Here is a 19,539-nt window from a genome sequence, read left to right as displayed (position 1 = left end):
TAACAAGGAATAATTGTTAAATTTTAGATTTAATATGGTTTGCAAGAAAATGTCCATGTTTAGAGAGTAATATTGAAGTACATGGAGATGAAGGAACATGATGTCTGGGGTTTACTTTAAAATACTTAGGAGAAATAAACAGATTTAAAAGGGGGAAGCAAGTGGAGAGAAAGCTAAAATCACTAATAATTGTTGGTAATTGTTGAGTCTGGTAATGCATGTGTAACGTTCCTTAGACTCTCCTTTCTACTTTCACACATTTTGGAAAACTTCATTTGATAGGGAGATGTTATTACCATGGCATAGGATAGAAGGTTCATTCTTGTTTCTGGCAGCAGCTTATGAGGGGGATGTGAGAGGTTTAGGTACTCAGAAACTCTTACTTCCATACAGCAGGTTTATAGTATTGACTATCTACTTTAGACAACAATTAAAATCCAGATCCAATAAGACCAACTGGCATGTGAGAAAGGTTTTTTGTTTGCTTGTTTTTTAATGAAAGCTCCTAATTCAACCACCTAATCAGGGAACAGATGCACAAGATAACAAAAAGAAACGGTTGGCCAGTTTTTGTCACAAACTACATTTGCCTTCATCTTGAGTACTTGGAATTACTTGGTAGAGCATCCTGGTAAAACTTCCCATAAACCCCTGGGAATCTTGGACTTGCAAAGCCAATGAAACCTGGAAATGCATGTTTCTCAAACACTGGGATGTACTCGGCTGTCCAGGGGAAATTTGTAAGAGAGGAAAAGCAATCCACTTAAAAACATCAGGAAGGCAGCTATCATTGCCACTATAATGGCACTCCCAATTTCCTGAGTATCTGGCTTGAAGGGCAAATGGTAAGCTGGCGGGAAGGCAATACCCTTCGGGTTCAGGATGGAGTAGTAATTCCAGAGCACAGCAATTAAGATACAGACACCAGCAGTTATGTTCAGAATTCCTGAAGCAATGAATGGACTGCAGGTGGCATTATTCTGAAGAATCCCCATGTACACATTCCTAAGTGCAAAGATATTGAAGGCTCTCCCCAAGAGCCCTAGAATGGCAGCAGCCACCAGGAGGTGTTGAGCTGCATGGATAGCAGGAGGAAGGAAGGTGTCACGGTAGGTGTATTGGTAGCAAACTTTGGCTTTGCTGAAGTTATAGTGGTAAACACAGACTCTCCAGATTCCCACACTGGCAAGGCAAGAGGTGGCGTGGGAGCAGTCATCTATGTGCCATATTTGCCACTCCACAAAGCCCATGGAAGACATGCAGAGGATCCATCCTATGCTGGAAAGGGCAAAACCTGCTACTTGGCAATTGGCACTGTTGATGAACAAGATCATGGCAGCAACGTTCCCTGCGGAAATGAAAACAAATACAGAGCACTGTGAGAGTAGGCTCCTTGGGCCGGGGACAGTGCCCATGAGTGAGAAGTAGCAGGAGGGAAGTGCATATGAGTGTCTGAGAAAGGAGACATTTGACCCTCTTGCTCTCCTGGTGGGGGCACAGGCTGAGCAAACCCTGTGAAGGGCCATTTGGCAACGTTTGTCAAAAGCCTGAAAATGCACAATCCTGCAAACAGGCAATTCCACTTCTGGCCATTGGTCACCAGGTGTAATTAAGGTTGGCCACAAATATTTAGTCACAAAGATGGACATCACAGTTTGTTATATTGAAAAACGAGAAACAACTTTGAGTCTAACTGTAGGGCTTGGTTAAATCATTTATGCTGTACCCATGCAATGGAGCTACATACCAACATGGAAAATATAAATGGAGTCATACGAGCTGTAATATTTCGTGCTTTTCACTTAGCATAGTGTTTTGAAGGTTCATACATGTTGTAGCATGTATGAGAAGTTTGTCCCTTTGCATTGCTGAATAGTATTCTACTATATGGAGGTACACAGTTTGTTTATTCATTCATCAATTTTTGAACATTTGGATTGATTCCATGTCTGGGCTACTATGAAAAATGATGCTGTAAACGTGTGTATACAAAATTTTGTATGGTCATCGGTTCTCATTTCTCTCATGCAGTTACCTGGGAGTAGAATTGGTGGATCATATGATAATTGCATATTTAACTTATTTATTTATTTATTTTTATTGAATCATAATTGAGTTCACATATTTTGGGGTTTCAACGTTGACATATGTTGATCAAGTCAATATACTACTATGTATGTTGTTACAAACTGTACTTATTCTTTATGCCCCTTGTCCAATCTCTCCCAATCCCCCCTCCCTCCCGTCTCCCCCCTCTAATTACCCTAGATTTCTTCTCTCCCTCTGAAAGAGTAATGGTTACTCTGTTGATTTGTTGCATAGATGATCTGTCCAACGCTGAGATGTGTGTTCAGGTCCCCCAATGCTATATCATAGAGCACAAGCTTCTTCTGTCACTCTGGAATGGGCTTTGTGGACAGAGATATGCTGTTCTTTTCTTTGGTCTCTCCTGGTGACTCTCCTTATGTCAATGCATTCCAGTGGCTGGTGGACCATCTGTGTGGTGGTTGTGGTGTCTAGCCACTTTCGCAGCAGCCGTGGTTACTGTGGTGGCTGTGGTGGGCCACCCACATGGAGGTGATGTTTTTGGCATGCTGCTTGGGGCTGTCGGTGTGCCTGGTTGTGGAAGGGGCGTCCACGCCTGGGCTCCGTGACTATATTTAACTGTTTTGAAACTGCTAAATTGTTTCCCCAACTGGCTGCAGCAATGGACAAAGGTTTCATTTTCTCCACATCTTCTTCAACATTTTTTACTTTTTGTGTTTTTGCTTATAGCCATTCTAGTTGCCATTGCATGTGACCAAAACAAAGATGTTCACAATATATCAAGTATAAACAGCATATTACAAAATAGTATGTACAATACAATCATGAGTATGAATTGAACTGGGAGGCTAACTGCTGTTATTAAGAGAAATTTTTAACTAGGCTTGAGAGATTATGAGTTTTTTTAAAGCTATTTGTATTGTGAAGAATCACCACAGATAGAAAAGCACACAACATCAAAGTGTACAGCTCAATGACCCACGACAGGGCAAATGCCCATGTAGCCCCCACTCAGTTTAAGACATACAGTATCACCACTTCCTCACTTTTCTTTATCGTTTTACCACCTCAGCATGCATCCCCAAACAGCTCAGCTCAATTTTGCCTGTATTTCAAAACGGGAATCAGGCAGTAGGCATTCCTGTGTGACTGGCTTTTCACTCAACATTGTGTTTATTTATGACACTCAAATTGTGACTTTTTAAAATGGTGTCTGGCTGTGCACTGGTTTCAAATATTTCTGTCATAAGCATTATTTTTTAAAATAATAAAACAATAAAAAGATTTCTTTAAGAAGCTGTCAAGCAGTGGAGGATTAATTAGTTCTGGTATACAAATACACTTTAATACCTAGTATATGTTAAAGTGCAGTCATTCATTCACTGTAATACTTAGCTGATATTAAAGCAGGAGAGAATTGAAGAACAAGCGAAGATGTCCCTATAGGGTTGAATCCAAAATGCAGACAACAAAACCATAAGTATATATAGTATGGTCTTATTTTTGCCTATCATAAAATATGCTGGAAAGATATAAATCAAGATGCACCTGAATACCAGGATTGCTAGTGATTTTTCTCTTTATGTTTTAAGGTTCAATATTACTTTTTTTAATTGGAAAAAAATGATGGAGCAAACAAAGATACAAACATAGAAATGTATTGGTAAATGAGTATCAAGAATAATAAAAACATTGTGTCTTCTGACCCAATCTCTCACTTCTTGGAATAGATTGTAGTGGATAAATCAGAGATGTGGGATCAAAGTGTCTGGGTGCCAGTGCTCACGTGCAGTGTTATTATACTGGGAATAAGGAAAATCTGGAGACAGTACATGAAGCAAGAGGGGATACACAAGTACATGTCATAATTCCGATGATATATCATATTATTCAACCCTATACAACATTTGTTTTAATAACAGGAAATTTTCACTGTATTTTAAGTGGAGAGAGGATGCAAAAGAATATATGTCCGTGTATGAGTTTGTAGTTGTATGACACCAGTTTTGTTTTTAAAAGACACCCACGTATGTATGGATAAACGTTTGGAAGGCAGTACTTCAAAATGTCACCTCTGGGTGGCAAAATACTTATTTTCTTCACTCTTTTTTGTGCATTCCAATCTTTAAACAGTGAAGAGATGTCACATAAAAAGAGCACTTGACCTTTGAAAAGAAGGTGAAAGTGTGAGGTTTTTTTTTTTTTTTTTTTTTTTGACTGGTAGGGAGATCGCCAACCTCTGCTAGGTTTTGACCGCAGCACGCTCAGCCAATGAGCGCACCGGCCATCCCTATATGGGATCCGAACCTGCGGCCATGGCGCTACCAGCACTGCACTCTCCTGAGTGAGCCACGAGGCTGGTCCGAAAGTGTGAGTTTTTATGGGTTTTATCTTAAGGCAGTATCTCCACATGCATCCCTTCCAGGTGCTGCAGGAGGGAGTGGGAGGGGGTTCCTGCTCAGAGCCTTGAAGAATCCCACCTTCAACAGAGGGAGAGCAGCAAGATAATGTACCACCTGCCATTGCCACTAGAAGCAAGTGAGAGGAACATGAAAATCTTCCATTGGCATCTTTCTCTTGGGGTCACAATATTTTCTCTTGGGCTCAAAAGAATCCAAGAATGGTCTTACCCAGAGAGCGGCACAACCCCAGATTTGGCCTCTCTTGAACGCTGTGCTATGGCTCATCTCTGCCTCTCCCCCTCCTCAAATTAAAGCTCCCCCTGGGTCTCTGTTATGCTGTCATTACGGGTAGCTCTGCAGCTTGCCTTGGAGATCCTCTACTGTTGATCACTGTCATCCCAGGTCAACCAACAACCCACCAGGAGAGAAACCAAGGCCGGTATGGACATTTATGGGTTGGCCCAGGTGAAGAATCCTCAACGTCCGAAGGCTTATTTTCTCAGCTGACTGTAAATCCAATATTCCAAAAGATTGTTTTCCCTGCTACATCCCATCATTATCTGCTCTGAAACCCCTGGGGTCGACTTGGGCAGGCCAGACAATTGCAAGGTTTTAACATCTTTACATAGAATTTTCATTGGAAAGTTAATACTAATCTTGATTTTGAAAACTTGTTTTTGAAACTCATTTTAGACTTACAAAAACTTGCAAAATAGTACAAAGAATTCTTATATGCCCTTTACCCAGCTACTCCTAATGTTAAGATCTGACATAACCATGATGGTAATTAACATCAGCACAATACAATTAACTAAATTACAGATCTTATTTGACTTTCATAACTTTTCCCACTGATGTCCTTTTTCTGGTCAAGGATCCAGGAGCCCACATTGTCCTTAGTTGTATCTCCTTAGTCTCCCCCAACCTGTGACAGGTCCTCAGTATTTCCTTGTCTTTCATCACCTTGAGACTTTTAGAGAGTCCTAGTCAGATATTTTGTAAAATGTCCACTAATTTGGGTTTGCCAGATGTTTCTTCATGATTAGAAAGAGGTTGTGCATTTTGGAATAACACAGAAATTATGTCTTTCCCAGTGCATCGGGTCAAGGGGCTCACAATGTCTGTATGTCTCATGACTGGGGATGTTGGGCTCCATCACTTGGATGAGGGAGTATCCGCTGATTTCTTTCATGTAAAGCGATTTTCCTTTCTATTTAATCTTTCTCTTGTGTTTAATAAATATCTTGGGGGAATTACTTTGAGACTATATGAATTCTTTCTCTTCCATCTTTCACCCAACAATTTTTTTTTCCAGAGTGACTTTATCACCCACTAATTTTAGCATTCATCGGGGGTCTTGCCTGCAACAATTTTTAGTGTGGTATTCGAATGGCGATCTTGTGTCTCCCTTCCATATTTATCGGTTGGAATTTCTTTGTAAAAAAAGAGTCTTTGCTTCTCCCTCATTTACTGATTTATCCAATTATTCACATCAGTGTGGACTTGTGGCTATTTATTGTCTTCTATGGGTTAGCATTATGGTTGGCTGGAAGCTCAATCGGTTAGAACATGGTGTCGATAATACCAAAGTCAAGGGTACAGATCCCCTACCCAGCCAACCACCAAAAATAACAAATAACCAAATAAAATTCAACACTCCAGTTATTTATTTTGTTGCTTGAATTGTTTCAGCTTTGGCAATTGGGAGCTTCTTCCCTGTGGGGTCCAGTGTCCCTTCCACATGGCTGCATTCTTTTTTGAGCACTTCCTTACTTGCTGGTACCACAAGGAATCAACCATTTCTTCAAAGAACGCTGGTCCCTTTTATTGAAGAACACTAGGACTAAATTGAATTTTGTCAGCACACTGAGAATTGAACTGTTCAGAAGGGTTGACTCTTGTTAGTTTCTTGGGATTCCAGTTGCCATATAAACCAAATGCCCTACTTTGACGAATTGCACATTAGGAAGATTAATTGCCTCCTGACATCTCTTCTTGGTCACACAATACATACTGCAGATTACATCCAGACCAAATTCCACAGCTCCCTTCCTCATCTCGCCACTTTCAGCCTTTGCCCTAGCATCGTCTTCACAGTGGGCCCTTCCTCACCAATATTCCAAAAATGGCACCTCCCAGGCCATCACTCCCCGCTCCCTCCTGGCTTTGCTTTGTCACCATCTGCGATGTCTTACTTGTTTCCTTCCTTCCTTCCTTCCTTCCTTCCTTCCTTCCTTCCTTCCTTCCTTCCTTCCTTCCTTCCTTCCTTCCTTCCTTCCTTCCTTCCTTCCTTCCTTCCTTCCTTCCTTCCTTGTTGCTAGTCTTCCTCACCTTACCTGTCTTGTTTACCACTATGCCGTGGCCCTTCCAGCACTGCTTAGCCACAGGAGACACATGTGAGCGAATGAGCAAACAGATGGAACTTTCTAGGTGTGGTGATGGCTTCCGATTTCCTCTGGCCACGTAGAAATGCTTCCTGACCCCCAATGCTTCTGTGCCACCTTCCTGGTAAGGTACAGATGCTCCCCTTTTCCCACCTGCTTCTTTGGGGACAGAATGTGGCAAGTCTCTTCCCATCACATTTCCCTCCTTCCTGTGTACATTTCTCCTGAGACCTTATCGGGAACTAGGGTTTTTACAGAGGTAATCAAATTAAAGTGAGGTCATTAAGGTGAGCCCCAATCAATGTGACTGGTGTCCTTCTACGAAGAGAAGGTATGTACAGAGGGAAGACATTTGTGGAGCATCTACTATGTGCAAAACACTCTCTGGGCAGGGTCCAGAGGAATAGTTCACAGACCCCCATCCCCTCAAGGAAGATCCTTCTGACCTCTGAACGGTGAGGTGGGAGCCTGGATGGGACAGGTGCAGTGGAGGCACAGGGCCAATGCCCGTGAGGCAGGGCGGACGTCACAGCAGCACGCGGGGCATCCCATGCAGGAGCCAGGAAGGCTCGCTCCAGGCTGAAATCAGAACGCCCTACCAGGGCCAGAACCTTCCTGGCAGATGCCACCTTTATTTACAGCCAGATAATCCTGAATACATCACTCTGAAGGGACAGTTGAACTGGCACCTTGGTAGGAGTGTGAGAGTGGGGCTGAGTGACTTTAACCGACTTTGAGAATTCCTTTTGAGGTGACTTCAGGAACTGCCAGTTGGGGCAGGCTGCTGGAATGTGTGGGCTGGCAGGAAGCATTTAAATGTGCAAGGTAATTGCATCTGTTGTTAGAGAGGAATTCAGTGAGTGGAAGAGATGGCACGATGCAGCCTCTGCTGGCACAGACTCTGCCACCCAGGGACACTGGGCAACTGAGCCCACCAGTCTCCAGTACAGTGCATTTGTGAGAACGCTGTTTGCAAGGGAACGACAATTAATGAATGAGTTAAAGTTGTGGGCTCCCTCTGACGTCCAAGGGATGGGCCAGAGATGGGGAGCGCAGACTCTGTCTCTAAAGGTGAGGGATTCATTGGTGCTGGCGAAGCCACATTAGAGAAGTCACTCTGTCCTCAACTCAGAGAGGTCCATGCACAAGAGAGATGAAGAAACTCCTCCTTCCCAGAGCTGCGGGGCAGAGAATCGCCTGCAGTTGCAACAGTGGGACTGGAAAACCAGTGAAGGCACCTCCCACCCATATTTACACACATATACACAGGTGTGTCAGTATGTGTGTGTCTGTGTGTACATGCACACGCATGCATTGAGGAAGAAAGATCCATTACCAAGGGTAAATGATACAGAAAAATGTGTATTTTATAATTTGTGTAAATATGAAAGGATACACATGTCTTCTTACCATACATGTGAATATGCATGGAACGTTCGGGAAGGACAGCACCTGGAACCACTGAAGGCATTTCTGGGACTGGGGTCTGCGATGGGAGGGCAATGCCCTGTTCACAGTATGCCATTGGGCACTATTTATATACCACACACACACACACATGGTTTCCATTAAAGAAAGAGAGACACAGAGACAGACACACAGACTGAGAGAGACAGAGCAAGGGGAGGTGTCCTGGCAAAGAAAACTGTTCAAAATACTTTGCTAAGTAAAAACTTCAGTTGCAGAAGAGTTTGTATAGGAAGGTCCATTTCTGTAAAAGTTAACTATATATTTTATATAATACATGTTTATATATGTATTAGAAGATAAACATAAAATTATAAAAATATGTGCATCTATTTATTATACAAGATATAAAACATATATAAAACATGTTTGCTTATGATAGAGAGTGGGTGCAGGAAATGGTAAAAGTTCTTACCTCTGGGAAGGGGGGCTGGGTTGGGCACTGGTGAGAGAACTTCTTCCTTATCTCAGGCGACCTCTGTTGGATCAAGGGATGACCTCCACTGTGGAGGTGGGGACGGGGCTAGGAAAGAAAAGGCTGTCAGAGAAGCTGTTCAATATTTGTAGAATGAAAAATCAAACAGATGGAAATCAGAGAGCTATTTTTTTACAAGTGTAGTTCTAAGCGTATCATTAATTGTTGCATACATATTTTTATCTTCAGTATCTGTGTTGACATTTTCTCTGTTCTCTTTTTAACTCTACCTGCCTTAAAATATCTTGAACACAATGTGCTATCACTTCACATCCATTAGGATCATTAAAAAAACAACAAAACCAGAAAATAACAAGTACTGCTGAGCACATGAAGAAACTGGAACCCTTGTTCATTGCTGGTGGAAATGTAAAAAACAGTGCAGCCGCTGTGGAAAATATGGCGATTTCTGAAAAAATTAGACCCAGAAATTCCACTTCTGTGTCTATGCCCAAAAGAAGTGAAAGCAGGAACTCAAAAATATATTCACACGCCCATGTACATGGCGGCACTATTCACAGCAGCCAAGAGGTGGGACCAAGTGTCCGTCCGTGGATGAGTCATAAGTGAAACGTGGTGTATCCAGACAGTGGAATGTCACCCCTACTTACAGGCTTAATAAGGAAGGAGGGAAATTCTGACACACGCTACAACATGGATGACCCTCAAGGCCATCATGCTAAGTGACATAAGCCAGGCACACAGGACAAACAGTGTATGATACCACTTCTGGCAAGTACGTAGAGGAGTCAAACTCAGAGACAGGAAGTAGAATTAGGGGTATCAGGGTCTGGGAGCAGGGGAGTGAGGACAGAGTCAAGGTCGACAGTGTTTAATGGGGACAGTTCCAGTTGGGGAAGATGAACAAGTTCTGGAGGTGGGTTGTGGTGATGGTGGCACACAATGTCAATGTCCTCAATGCCACTGAACTGTACATTCAAAATGGTTCAAGTGGTAAACTTTGTCATGTACGCTTTACCCCAATTTAAAATTACACAGCAAAGAAGGACTAAGGCTCCACTAACCAGTGATGCGGTCTCCAAGTGAGCCACGAGTCACAGGGAAGCCAGCCAGCTCGCTGGGTGGCGGGGCTGGGGTGGACACAGCTTCTCTCAGACGTCCGTCTCAGCCCCTTGTCACTGGCTTCTGAGCCACACTGTGGGCCGGTCTCGATTCTGAGGCCCTTGCCTCGGACTTCCACTTGCCACCGCATTCCACCAGCCACTGTTCCTGCCTTCTAAATTCCCAGTTGCTAGGCACGGCCACCATGGCAGTGCCCGATCTTCACTGGGCCACAGCACCGTCTTCGGTGTCTTTTCTTGGTCATGTGTCTTCTTTTTCTCTCTGTTAGCCTTGGGGGGCAGAGTATGTTTACCAGTGGACCATCAGAGCCCATCTCAAGTCTCTCTTGTCCCTCCCACATTGTATTTAATTCATATCACAGGGAGGTAATGACATGTTTTAAAGCAATGGCAGTGTATGAATGCAGGTGTCAGCAGAGGTGGCACTGACCTGGGTGAGATGTAATTGTGAAAGGCCATCGACAATGAACACATTAGGAAAGACATGTTTAATTCATGGGAAATGTCCTCCCAGTTGAGTCATGGGCTTGTTGGGACTTAGTACACATGGTGAAATGGTGATTGGGCATAGCTTCAGATGGGGCTTCTGTAATAAGAAATGAAATGGCCAAAAAGGCCAATGATGTCAGCAAGCCAGTGCAGAAGGCTAGATGTCACGTGGAAGTCAAAACTCCACTTTGCCTCCGGTGCTCCCATGGCAAGGAATTTCTCCTAAGCAAATGAGCAGAGATTGTGCAAAGATTTGAGTGCAAAGCACACCCAACGAACTTTATTACTGGGACTAAAAGGAAAACTATTAAAACCACATGTAGAGAAGACATTCTATAAACCACTCTATCTGTTGAGTTGTCTGTAGTTGTTCTGAGGATCATAATACATGTGTTCCACAGCCTACTTAGAATTAATATTTTGCCACTTCAAGGTGAATATACAGACTGGAAGTTCCATGAGGCATGTCCCTTTCCTTCTTCCCTGTAGGTCATGTCTGTCTTACACATTGACATCTATACCACCTTCTACTTCTTAGATATCATTTTGGGTTCTTTTTCACTTAAATTTAGAAAGATGTTGCTGAAGAAAAATACTTTTCTTATACACAGGATACTGTTGAGTATACTATAAAGCAAATGTATTTCACAGGGCCTCCAAAGCCTTTAGTCTCAGATTTAGCCTAACCTTTTGGGATTACATATAGAAATGTTAACCTTGCAAAAGACAGGAAACTTTCCCCAGGCTAAAGTCTCTGTTGTAAGATATAGAACTGTAACACAGCAAGGTTGCTGGCTCAAGGACAGACAATTACTTGATTGATATGTAAAAATGCTGGGGAAATTGCTGTAGGGAAAAACAGTGTTTGCTAAGATCAAGCTTTTGTTGGCAGATTGACTTAACCTTTTGTAAATTGCATTATGGAATGTCACTTTGCTTATTTCAATGATGGTACTAGTTTTCCATTTGTTAGCCATAATTCTTCTGATATCCTTGTTTTTGTAATGGTTAAATCAACTGAATTTTCTTGTAAAACTTCCTTGTCTTTACAATAAAAGGGAGAGGCTAACTTTGGAGGTGGCTGCCACACTCGGTTTCGCTCCTCCTGATGGAGAATTACCGAAGTGCAGTCTGTCCAGGCCTCAATGCATACATAGTGCTTGAGTATTTGCGTAATTCTTTTTCTTAGTATCCGTTACACAGAGTAAAGAGGTGTAACAGGATACCAAGAAGTTGACATCTGTTATGGACTGAATGCTTGTGTCCCCCAATCCCCATGTTGAAATGACCCCCCCCCCGGTGTGATAGTATGTGGAGGTGGGGTCTTTGGAGGGTGATTGGGTCCTGAGGGCACAGCCCTCATGGATGGGATCAGTGCCTTCTTAAGAGGCCAGAGAGCTAGTTTGCTCTCTTTGTGACGGGTGAGGATGCAATGAGAAGTCAGCAATCAGAAGAGTCCTCACCAGAACGCAACCGTGGTGGTGCCCTGACCTCAGACTTCCAGCCTCCAGAACTGTGAGAAGCATATGTCTGCTGTTTGGGCCACTCAGTCTATGGTACTTTGTGACTGTGGCCCAGATGGCCTAAGACAACATCTAACCTTTGCTAATATTTGGATTCTTTGGATCTGCTTATGAAGAAAATGCTCTTGCCAGTAAGAGTTTAAAAAGGACTCTAATTCCAAATATACGTTCTACAGTCCTAGGACTGGAAACTTTAGACAAACAGAATATGTAAATAAAATTTTCATGCTCTGCATCTTTCTTATTTGAAAGTCTCTCTGCGCATGGTATTGTTTTTCTTCCTTCGATTAGAATGGGCCGCACATCTTCCTGGTCTGTTCATGGGCCCATAATTTTATGACTGGATACGAACAGGGACATACTCTTCTGCTAAAATGTTTAGTTGTTCAAGCATATCCAGAATGTTAACATCACCCCTGAAGGTGCCCCATGCCCATTGCTAATCAACCCCCACCCCAGAGACAAACACTACCTTGATGTTTCATACCACACGTTGTTTGACCCATTCTAGAAGCCCACGTAGATGGAGCTGTGCAGCAGGTCTCGTGTGTGTCAGCCGCCTGTCACTCAGCATGATGCTCCTGAGATGCACATGTACTCCTGTGTGACTCGTAGTCCATGCCTTCCTACCCCCGAGTAGCATTCCACTGTATAAACAGACCACCGTCTGTTGCTTTATTCTCCTACTGATGAACCTTGGGGCTGTTTCCAGGTTTTGACTATGGAAATAATTAGATTGAATCACAGAACCTGCTCTCCTTTAGAGCCCAAAGTGTAAGAAGAGGCAAAACATACAAATTAAGATCTGCCCATCATAGACAGCATAGAGGGGAGGGAGTCAAAACTTATAAAACACACATATAAACCAAACCCTGTGGACAAAACCCCAGGAAAAACACCTGAAGAACTAAGAACAGCTCATCATTTTGAACAAATTGACCCAAAGGTCGTTACTGCTTCCTTCCTAGCCATGCCTGTTAAAGCACAGCAAAAGCCTCACGTCATGGTGTAGCTCACATCAAGGGCACACATCTCCACTGAACACAGGTGGTTTCTCCATATGGGGACACCTGTGCCCCTAGCAGACAGAGGAAGATGAAGGCCGTTTCCAGGACATCTCTACGCCGGCTGTGGAGGTAGCCAGTCTTCCCACTCCTGCCATTATCTACAATGCCCCTCTATGATTCAGCTCTCTGTCATATTATCTATAATGCCCCTCTATGATTCAGCTCTCTGTCATATTATCTATAATGCCCCTCTATGATTCCTCTCTCCATGATATTATCTATATTGCCCCTCTATTATTCCGCTCTCTATGATACTATCTATAATGCCCCACTCTCATACCCTCTCTATGATATTATCGAATAATGCTCCTCTATGATTCCTCTCTCTATGAAATTATGTGTAATGCTCCTCTATGATATTATGTGTAATGCTCCTCTATGAATCCTCTCTCTATGATATTATCTGTAATGCTCCTGTATGATTCTTCTCTTGATGATATTATATGTAATGCCCCTCTATGAATCCTCTGTATGGTTTTACAAATAATGCTCCTCTGTGATTCTTCTCTCTATGATAGTATGTGGAATGCCCCTCTATGATTCCACTCTCTGTGATATTATGTATAATGCCCCTCTATGATTCCGCTCTCTATGATAGTATGTAGAATGCCACTCCACCATTCCTCTCTCTATCATATTATCTATAATGCCCCTCTGTGATTCCGCTCCTTGTGATATTATCTGATAATGCCCCGCTATGATTCCTCTCTGTATGATACTATCTATAAAGCTCCTCTATGATTCCTCTCTCTATATTATCTATAACGCTCCTCTATGATTCTTGTCTCTATGATATTATCTATAATGCCCCTCTCTGATTCCTCTCTCAATGATACTATCTATTAACGCTCCTCTATGATTCCTCTACGATTTTATCTATAATGCTCCTCTATGATTCTTGTCTCTATGATATTATGTGTCATGCCCGTCTATGATTGGCTCTCTATGATATTATCTCTAATGCCCCTCTATGATTCAGCTCTCTATGATATTATCTATGATGCTTCTCTATGATACACCTCATGCTGGGTGAAGGCCCAGGTTTACCGGCTTCGTGCGGGGTGAGGCTGTGATGCCCGCGGGGGTCCTGCTCCCTGCGGGGTTAGTTCACGAGGATGAGGGGGGTGGGCGGCGGGACATGCTCCTGCAGGGTAAGAGTGTGCGGCCCTCGAAGGGGACCTGCTCAGTGCGGGGTGAGTGGGCGCAGGTCACGGGGAGTTCCTGCTCTGTGGGGGGACGGGCTCAAGAACTCTCTTCTCGGGGTGAGGCGTGCGGCCTGCGTGGGAACCCGCTCCATGCGGGGTGAGGGCAGGCGACCATCGGGGGACCTGCTTTGTGCGCGGTGAGGGCTCCAGACATCGGTGTAAACGTGCGGGCTGCGGCTCGCGGCGGGGACTCGCTCCGTGCGGACTGAGCGTGCGGGTCCCGCTGGGATGGGACATGCTCCATTTGGGGAGAGGACCGGCTGCCGAGGGGTGTCCTACTCTGTGTGGGATGAGGTCTCCAGACCTTGTCGCCTTCCGGGTGAGGGCTTGTGGCCCACGGAGGGGTAGTGCTCCACGCGGAGCGAGGGCAGGAGGCCCTCGGGGCGGGATCTGCTCCCGCGTGGTGAGGGCGTGCGGTTCACGGGGGTGACCTGGTCCGTGCGGAGTGAGGGCACGCGTCCAGAGGGGGTGGGACATGCTCCGTTCCGGAGGAGGACCCGCGGCCCGCGGAGTGTCCTGCCCTGTGTATGTTATCTATACTGTCCCTCCATGATCCCCCTCTCCACGTCATTATCTGTGATGTCCCGCTATGATACCCTCTCTCTGATGCTATTATCTATGATGCCCCTCTGTGATTCCTGTCTGTCTCTCTCTGATATTTTCTAGGATGCCCTCTATGGTACCCCACTCTATGATGCTATTATCTACGATTTCCCTCTGATTCCCCTCTCCATGACATTATGTATGGTGTCCCTCTATGCCACCCCTCTCTATTGTATGATGTATAATGTCCCTTTATGACACCCTTTCTCTGCTATTATCAATGATATCCCTCTATGATGCTCCTCTCTATAATACCATCAATAATGTCCCTCTGTGAAATCCCTCTCTATGGTATTATTAATAATGTCCCTCTATGACACTTTTCTATGGTATTATAAACAGCGTCCCCCTATGATACTCCTCTCTATGATGTTATGAATGATGTTCTTCTATGACACGCCCCCATGGTAGGATCTGTGAAGTCCCTCTATAATACGGCCCTCTCAGATATTACCTATGATGTCCCTTGATGACACCCTCCTCTATGGCATTATGTATAAAGTCCCTCTATGATGCTCGTCTCTATGTTGTAACCCAGCATGTCCCTCTGTGAACCCTTCTCTGTGATGCTACTGTCTGTGATGTCCCTCTATGATACCCATCTCTGTGATGCTATGACGTCTGATGTTCCTCTTTAATTCGAGTCGTGTGGGTTGAAGGTGCGGTGGGACCTGCACCGTGCGGTGGAAGGGTGCACGACCCTCGGGGTGGGAACCTGCTCTGTGCACGGTTAGGGCTCCACATCTTAGTGTCTGGGTGAGGTCGCACGGCCCTTGGGGGCGACCGGCTCTTGAGGGGTGAGGGCGCGCGGTCCGCGGGGGTGGGGAGGTGGCGATCTGCTCCTGCTGGGTAAGGGCGCGCGGCCCGCTGTGGGCACCTGCTCCGTGAAGAGGGAGGTCGCACATCCCGTGGTGGGGGAACATGGTCCATTTTGGTGCAGGGCGTGGGGCCCGCGGGCGTTCCTGCTCTGTGCTGATGGACATGGCCATGAGGCAGGAAGAATTGCCACCTTGAGCCCTGACCAGGGGAGCCGAGGTCAGGCCAACAGGACCACTGGACAGTGAAAACAAAAGCACAACAGCCCACTGCCTCCAAAACTGAAGGTGACACTTAGAACACGCAGCCCACCATTTTTCTGAAATGCATTTGTTCTCCCAAACTTGTCAATGCACATCTCTAAGAGCGAGCCAGCAGCACTGGGCGCCTGAGGCCAGCTGAGCAGAGTTTGCCGCTGCCAGCAAAGAAAACCGTCAGGTAACTGGGACCTGTGTCATTATGTGCAGAACTGCCCGGCCACCCGTATCACTGGAACACTGCTTATCAGAACGCCACAGTGAGCTCCTTCTGCTGACGCAACCTCGAGTGCCCGAGGCCTGCTTCATGACATCAGAGGGGACAGGAGAGAAGTAAGGAATTACCCTCAAGTCCAGAAACCAGGGAAAGCCAAAGGGCCACACCTGCCTGACTTTTGGACATTGTAGCCCAGCAATCCAATCAAAGAGAAGGAGACTGCAAGGACCCAGGTCTTTCGGCTTTGCATCCTCCAAAACAGCAGCCCAGTGCCAAAGCCCGGAAACGACCTTAACTCAAAGGATCTTCTCCCTCCAGGCACACATAGCCCCCTTTCCCTGGAGAGGCAGCCTCCCCACAAGCCCAGGCAATCCTGATCCCAAGACTGTGCTCTGAATCTTCACAGAAGGGCAAGTGTCTTCAGATGCCCACCCTAGACTCTGCACACCACGAAGTCAAGGATCACAGAGGTCTTGTCCCCCAGGACCTCGCACAGACCCTGGAGTGCACTTTGCTCAGACGCATGGAGGACTGGAGGAATGGGGGGAGGAAGGATGGAGGGAGGGAGGGATGACAGGATGGACCGAAGGATGGATGGACTGAAGGATGGAAGGAGGGATGGAGGATGAACAAAGAAACAGAGAGAGAGATGTGGAAAATGAGGAAGCTTGTTCTGGAGAGAACACCAAGGGGGTGGCTGGACAGTCGCTCCATGAAGTGGTTCCCCATGATGTCAAGCAGCCATCTCAGCAGAAGCCAGGAATAGAGATGGGATCATACCAGCAGAGAGACTGCCAGTTTGAACTGCAGGGGACAGGGAAATTGGGACAGAATGAATGAAGGCTGCTGGACTTCTGGGACTCTACAGGATGTGACCACAGAGATATTCAGATGAGAACATGCACTATTCTTTAGGAAAACGGAAGAATGACGCTGAAGGCGATTCAGTGACCACGGGGCTGCTACTCCTACCACAGGGCCAGGGAACAAGGCTGTTCCCTCCTCAGCTGCAGAGGGCAGGGCCCTTGCAGAGACAACGGGGGCACCCCCTAGAGCCATGAGGGTGATGCTGCGCCACCAGTGAGCCGGGAAATCTGGACATCAGGCCAGAGAGGCTTGTTCTCCAGCCTTAAGAGCTGACGGCATTTGCCTTGCTAGGTTTCGTACTCGCTTGAGACCCGCCACCCATTCCTTCTTTCCTATCCCTCCCTTTTGCAATGGGAGTGTCTATCCATGCCTGTCCCACCACTGTATTTTAAGAGCACATAATTTGTCTGGTTTTGCAGGTTCACGGAGGGAAAGGAATCTTGCCTCAGGATAAATCATACCTCAAGTCTCACCCATATCTGATTCAGATGATATTTAGGTGAGGCTGTGGACTTTAGACTTCAGAGTTGATGCTGGAATGAGTTAAGAGTTTTGGGGCTGTCGGGATGAAATAAATACATTTTGCATGTGAGATGGTTATGAGTTGTGGCGGGCCAAAGGAGGAATGTGATGGACTGAATTGTGTCTCCCCAAAATTCATAAGCTGAAGCCCTAACCCCCAATGTGACCATACTTGGAGATAGGGCCTGTGAAGAGGTGATAAAAGTTAAATGAGGTCATAAGGGTGGGGGGCCCTAATCCAACAGGGCTAGTACCCTTATAAGAAGAGGAGGAGACACCAGAGCTCTCTTCTCCACCTTGTGAGGATGTAGCAGGGTGTGTCATCTGCAGGTCAGGAAGAGAGTCTCCATCAGAAACCAGTCCTGCCAGAACTGGACCTGGGACTTCTGGCCTCCAGAGCTGAGACAAAATAATTATCTGTTGTTGCAGCCCCAGCCTGTGGTACTATTATGGTAGCCCAGGCACACACAGAAAGCACTGCAAGAGCTATGTGAGATGTTCAGTGCCAGGAGTTAATCTCAGGGGAGCAAATACATAAGAAATTGCCTCTCCCCAGCAGACTCACTCGCTGTTGGGACACAGACAGAAAGCTATGGAAACTGAGCGAAGGAAGCTATTGAACACAAATAGCAAGGATTTTTGGTCAGCAGAACATAAACCCTTACTCCCACCCCCACTCCCCACCCCACTCCAAAGGAATAATACAGGGGCATTTGTAGCTATTACACCTTTCTCTCCCCTTTACAAACCCCAATGTTTCTAGTTTCCAGGGTCAAGGTAAACTTGCCCAAGCTTCATAAAGAGGTTGAAATGATCAGCAAATATTCATTGGTTATTGTGAGCAAGATGGAGTTGTGTAAGCCAGTGTATCTCCATCCTGGCCGGGGACATCATGCAGGGATTCGGACTTAATTGGTCTATGGTGCAGCATTTCTTAAATGCTTGCTATGAGTTGAATGTATCCCCCCAAGTTTCATGTACTAGAAACTTAATCCCCACTTTGACAGTGCTAAGAGGGTAGGAAATTCAATCACGGTATTTGATAGGTGAGGCCTTTAAGAGGTGATTAGATTGTGAGGACTGTGCCCTCGTCAATAGATTGAGCCATCCGTGAGTAATGGGCTGGTTCTGATGGCTTTATCAGGAGAGTGACAGAGCAGGTTAGTTCTCTCTTGCACATGCCATGTCTCTCACCATGTGACACACTGCATTGCGCTCACCAGATGTGTCCCCTGGACTGGGGACTTCCCAGCCTCCAAAACTGTAAGAAATAAATTTTGTTTCTTTATAAATTACCTAGATTCAGGTATTTTGTTATAAGCAACAGAAAACAAACAAATGCAATGCTCTTTAGATAACATAAATTTGAAGTTGGGTTAAGAACCACTCTTATAAATGACGCTCAAAGGTAAATTTATTCATCTGTCTCCTGCATGCTGCGCATCTCATTGGAGAAGAAAGATTCGAGGTGAGCAGAGTCAGCAACTATGATATTGTGGTACATGGGGAAGTATGTATTTGGTTTCTTCCCAGATCCTGGCACAGAATTCCTTAAACCCTTGGAATTTCCCGAGCAATGGGGGTGCTAGGAGAATCTTTTGTTCTTATATTTGGTCTTTGGCCCTAGCTCCTGACACAGAGCTCCTAATCCCTTGGAAATTCCTGGCTGATGGGAGTGTCTTTTGTCCTAACAAGGCAACTCTTGGTGGCCTCCTAGATGGGGGATGGTCACCAGAAAGACCAAGCCTTGATTAGAAGCCTGGAGGGGGAGAGGGCTGGAGACTGAGATAACAAAATCATGCCTATGTGATGAAGCTCCCATAAACATCCCCAAAGTACAGGATTCAGACAGCTTCTGCTTTGGCAAACACATCCACGTGCTGGCGGGGTGGCACACTCCAACTCCTTGTGGACAGAAGCCCCTGCACTCAGGACCCTTCCAGACCTCGCCTTACACATTTCTTCATCTGGCTGTTCATCCGTATTGTTTATCATATTTAATATAATCAAGTGGTAAAAGTGTTTCCTTGAGTTTTACAAGTAATTCTAACAAATTAATGAAAACTGAGAAGGGGCCATGGAGGCCCCAATTCAGAGGCAGAGTGACCTGGGTGACC

The 19,539-nt window shown here is 45.3% G+C and overlaps 1 protein-coding gene across 1 annotated transcript; it reads right to left on the bottom strand.

Moving 5' to 3' along the window:
- Positions 1-701: 701 nt before the first annotated feature.
- On the bottom strand, positions 702-7,025 carry LOC134368958 (claudin-34-like). The gene is made up of 2 exons (XM_063085197.1): positions 6,785-7,025; positions 702-1,348 (listed from the first exon to the last, which is right to left on the bottom strand). Exons 1-2 carry the CDS (start codon positions 7,023-7,025, stop codon positions 702-704), a joined length of 888 nt encoding a protein of 295 aa, XP_062941267.1.
- Positions 7,026-19,539: the final 12,514 nt, after the last annotated feature.

This window comes from Cynocephalus volans, chromosome Y (genome assembly GCF_027409185.1).
Source record: "Cynocephalus volans isolate mCynVol1 chromosome Y, mCynVol1.pri, whole genome shotgun sequence".
Lineage (NCBI taxonomy): Eukaryota > Metazoa > Chordata > Mammalia > Dermoptera > Cynocephalidae > Cynocephalus > Cynocephalus volans.
This window is presented reverse-complemented; position numbering and strand designations above follow the sequence as displayed.

Bases quoted from the DNA above. Each gene is read 5' to 3' on its own strand.
- LOC134368958 (XM_063085197.1), bottom strand. From the start codon at position 7,025: ATGGGAAGAGACTTGCCACATTCTGTCCCCAAAGAAGCAGGTGGGAAA. The intron at 1,349-6,784 runs GTAAGGTGAGGA...TCATTTCCGCAG, and splicing joins CATAGTGGTAAACAAGACAG to GGAACGTTGCTGCCATGATC.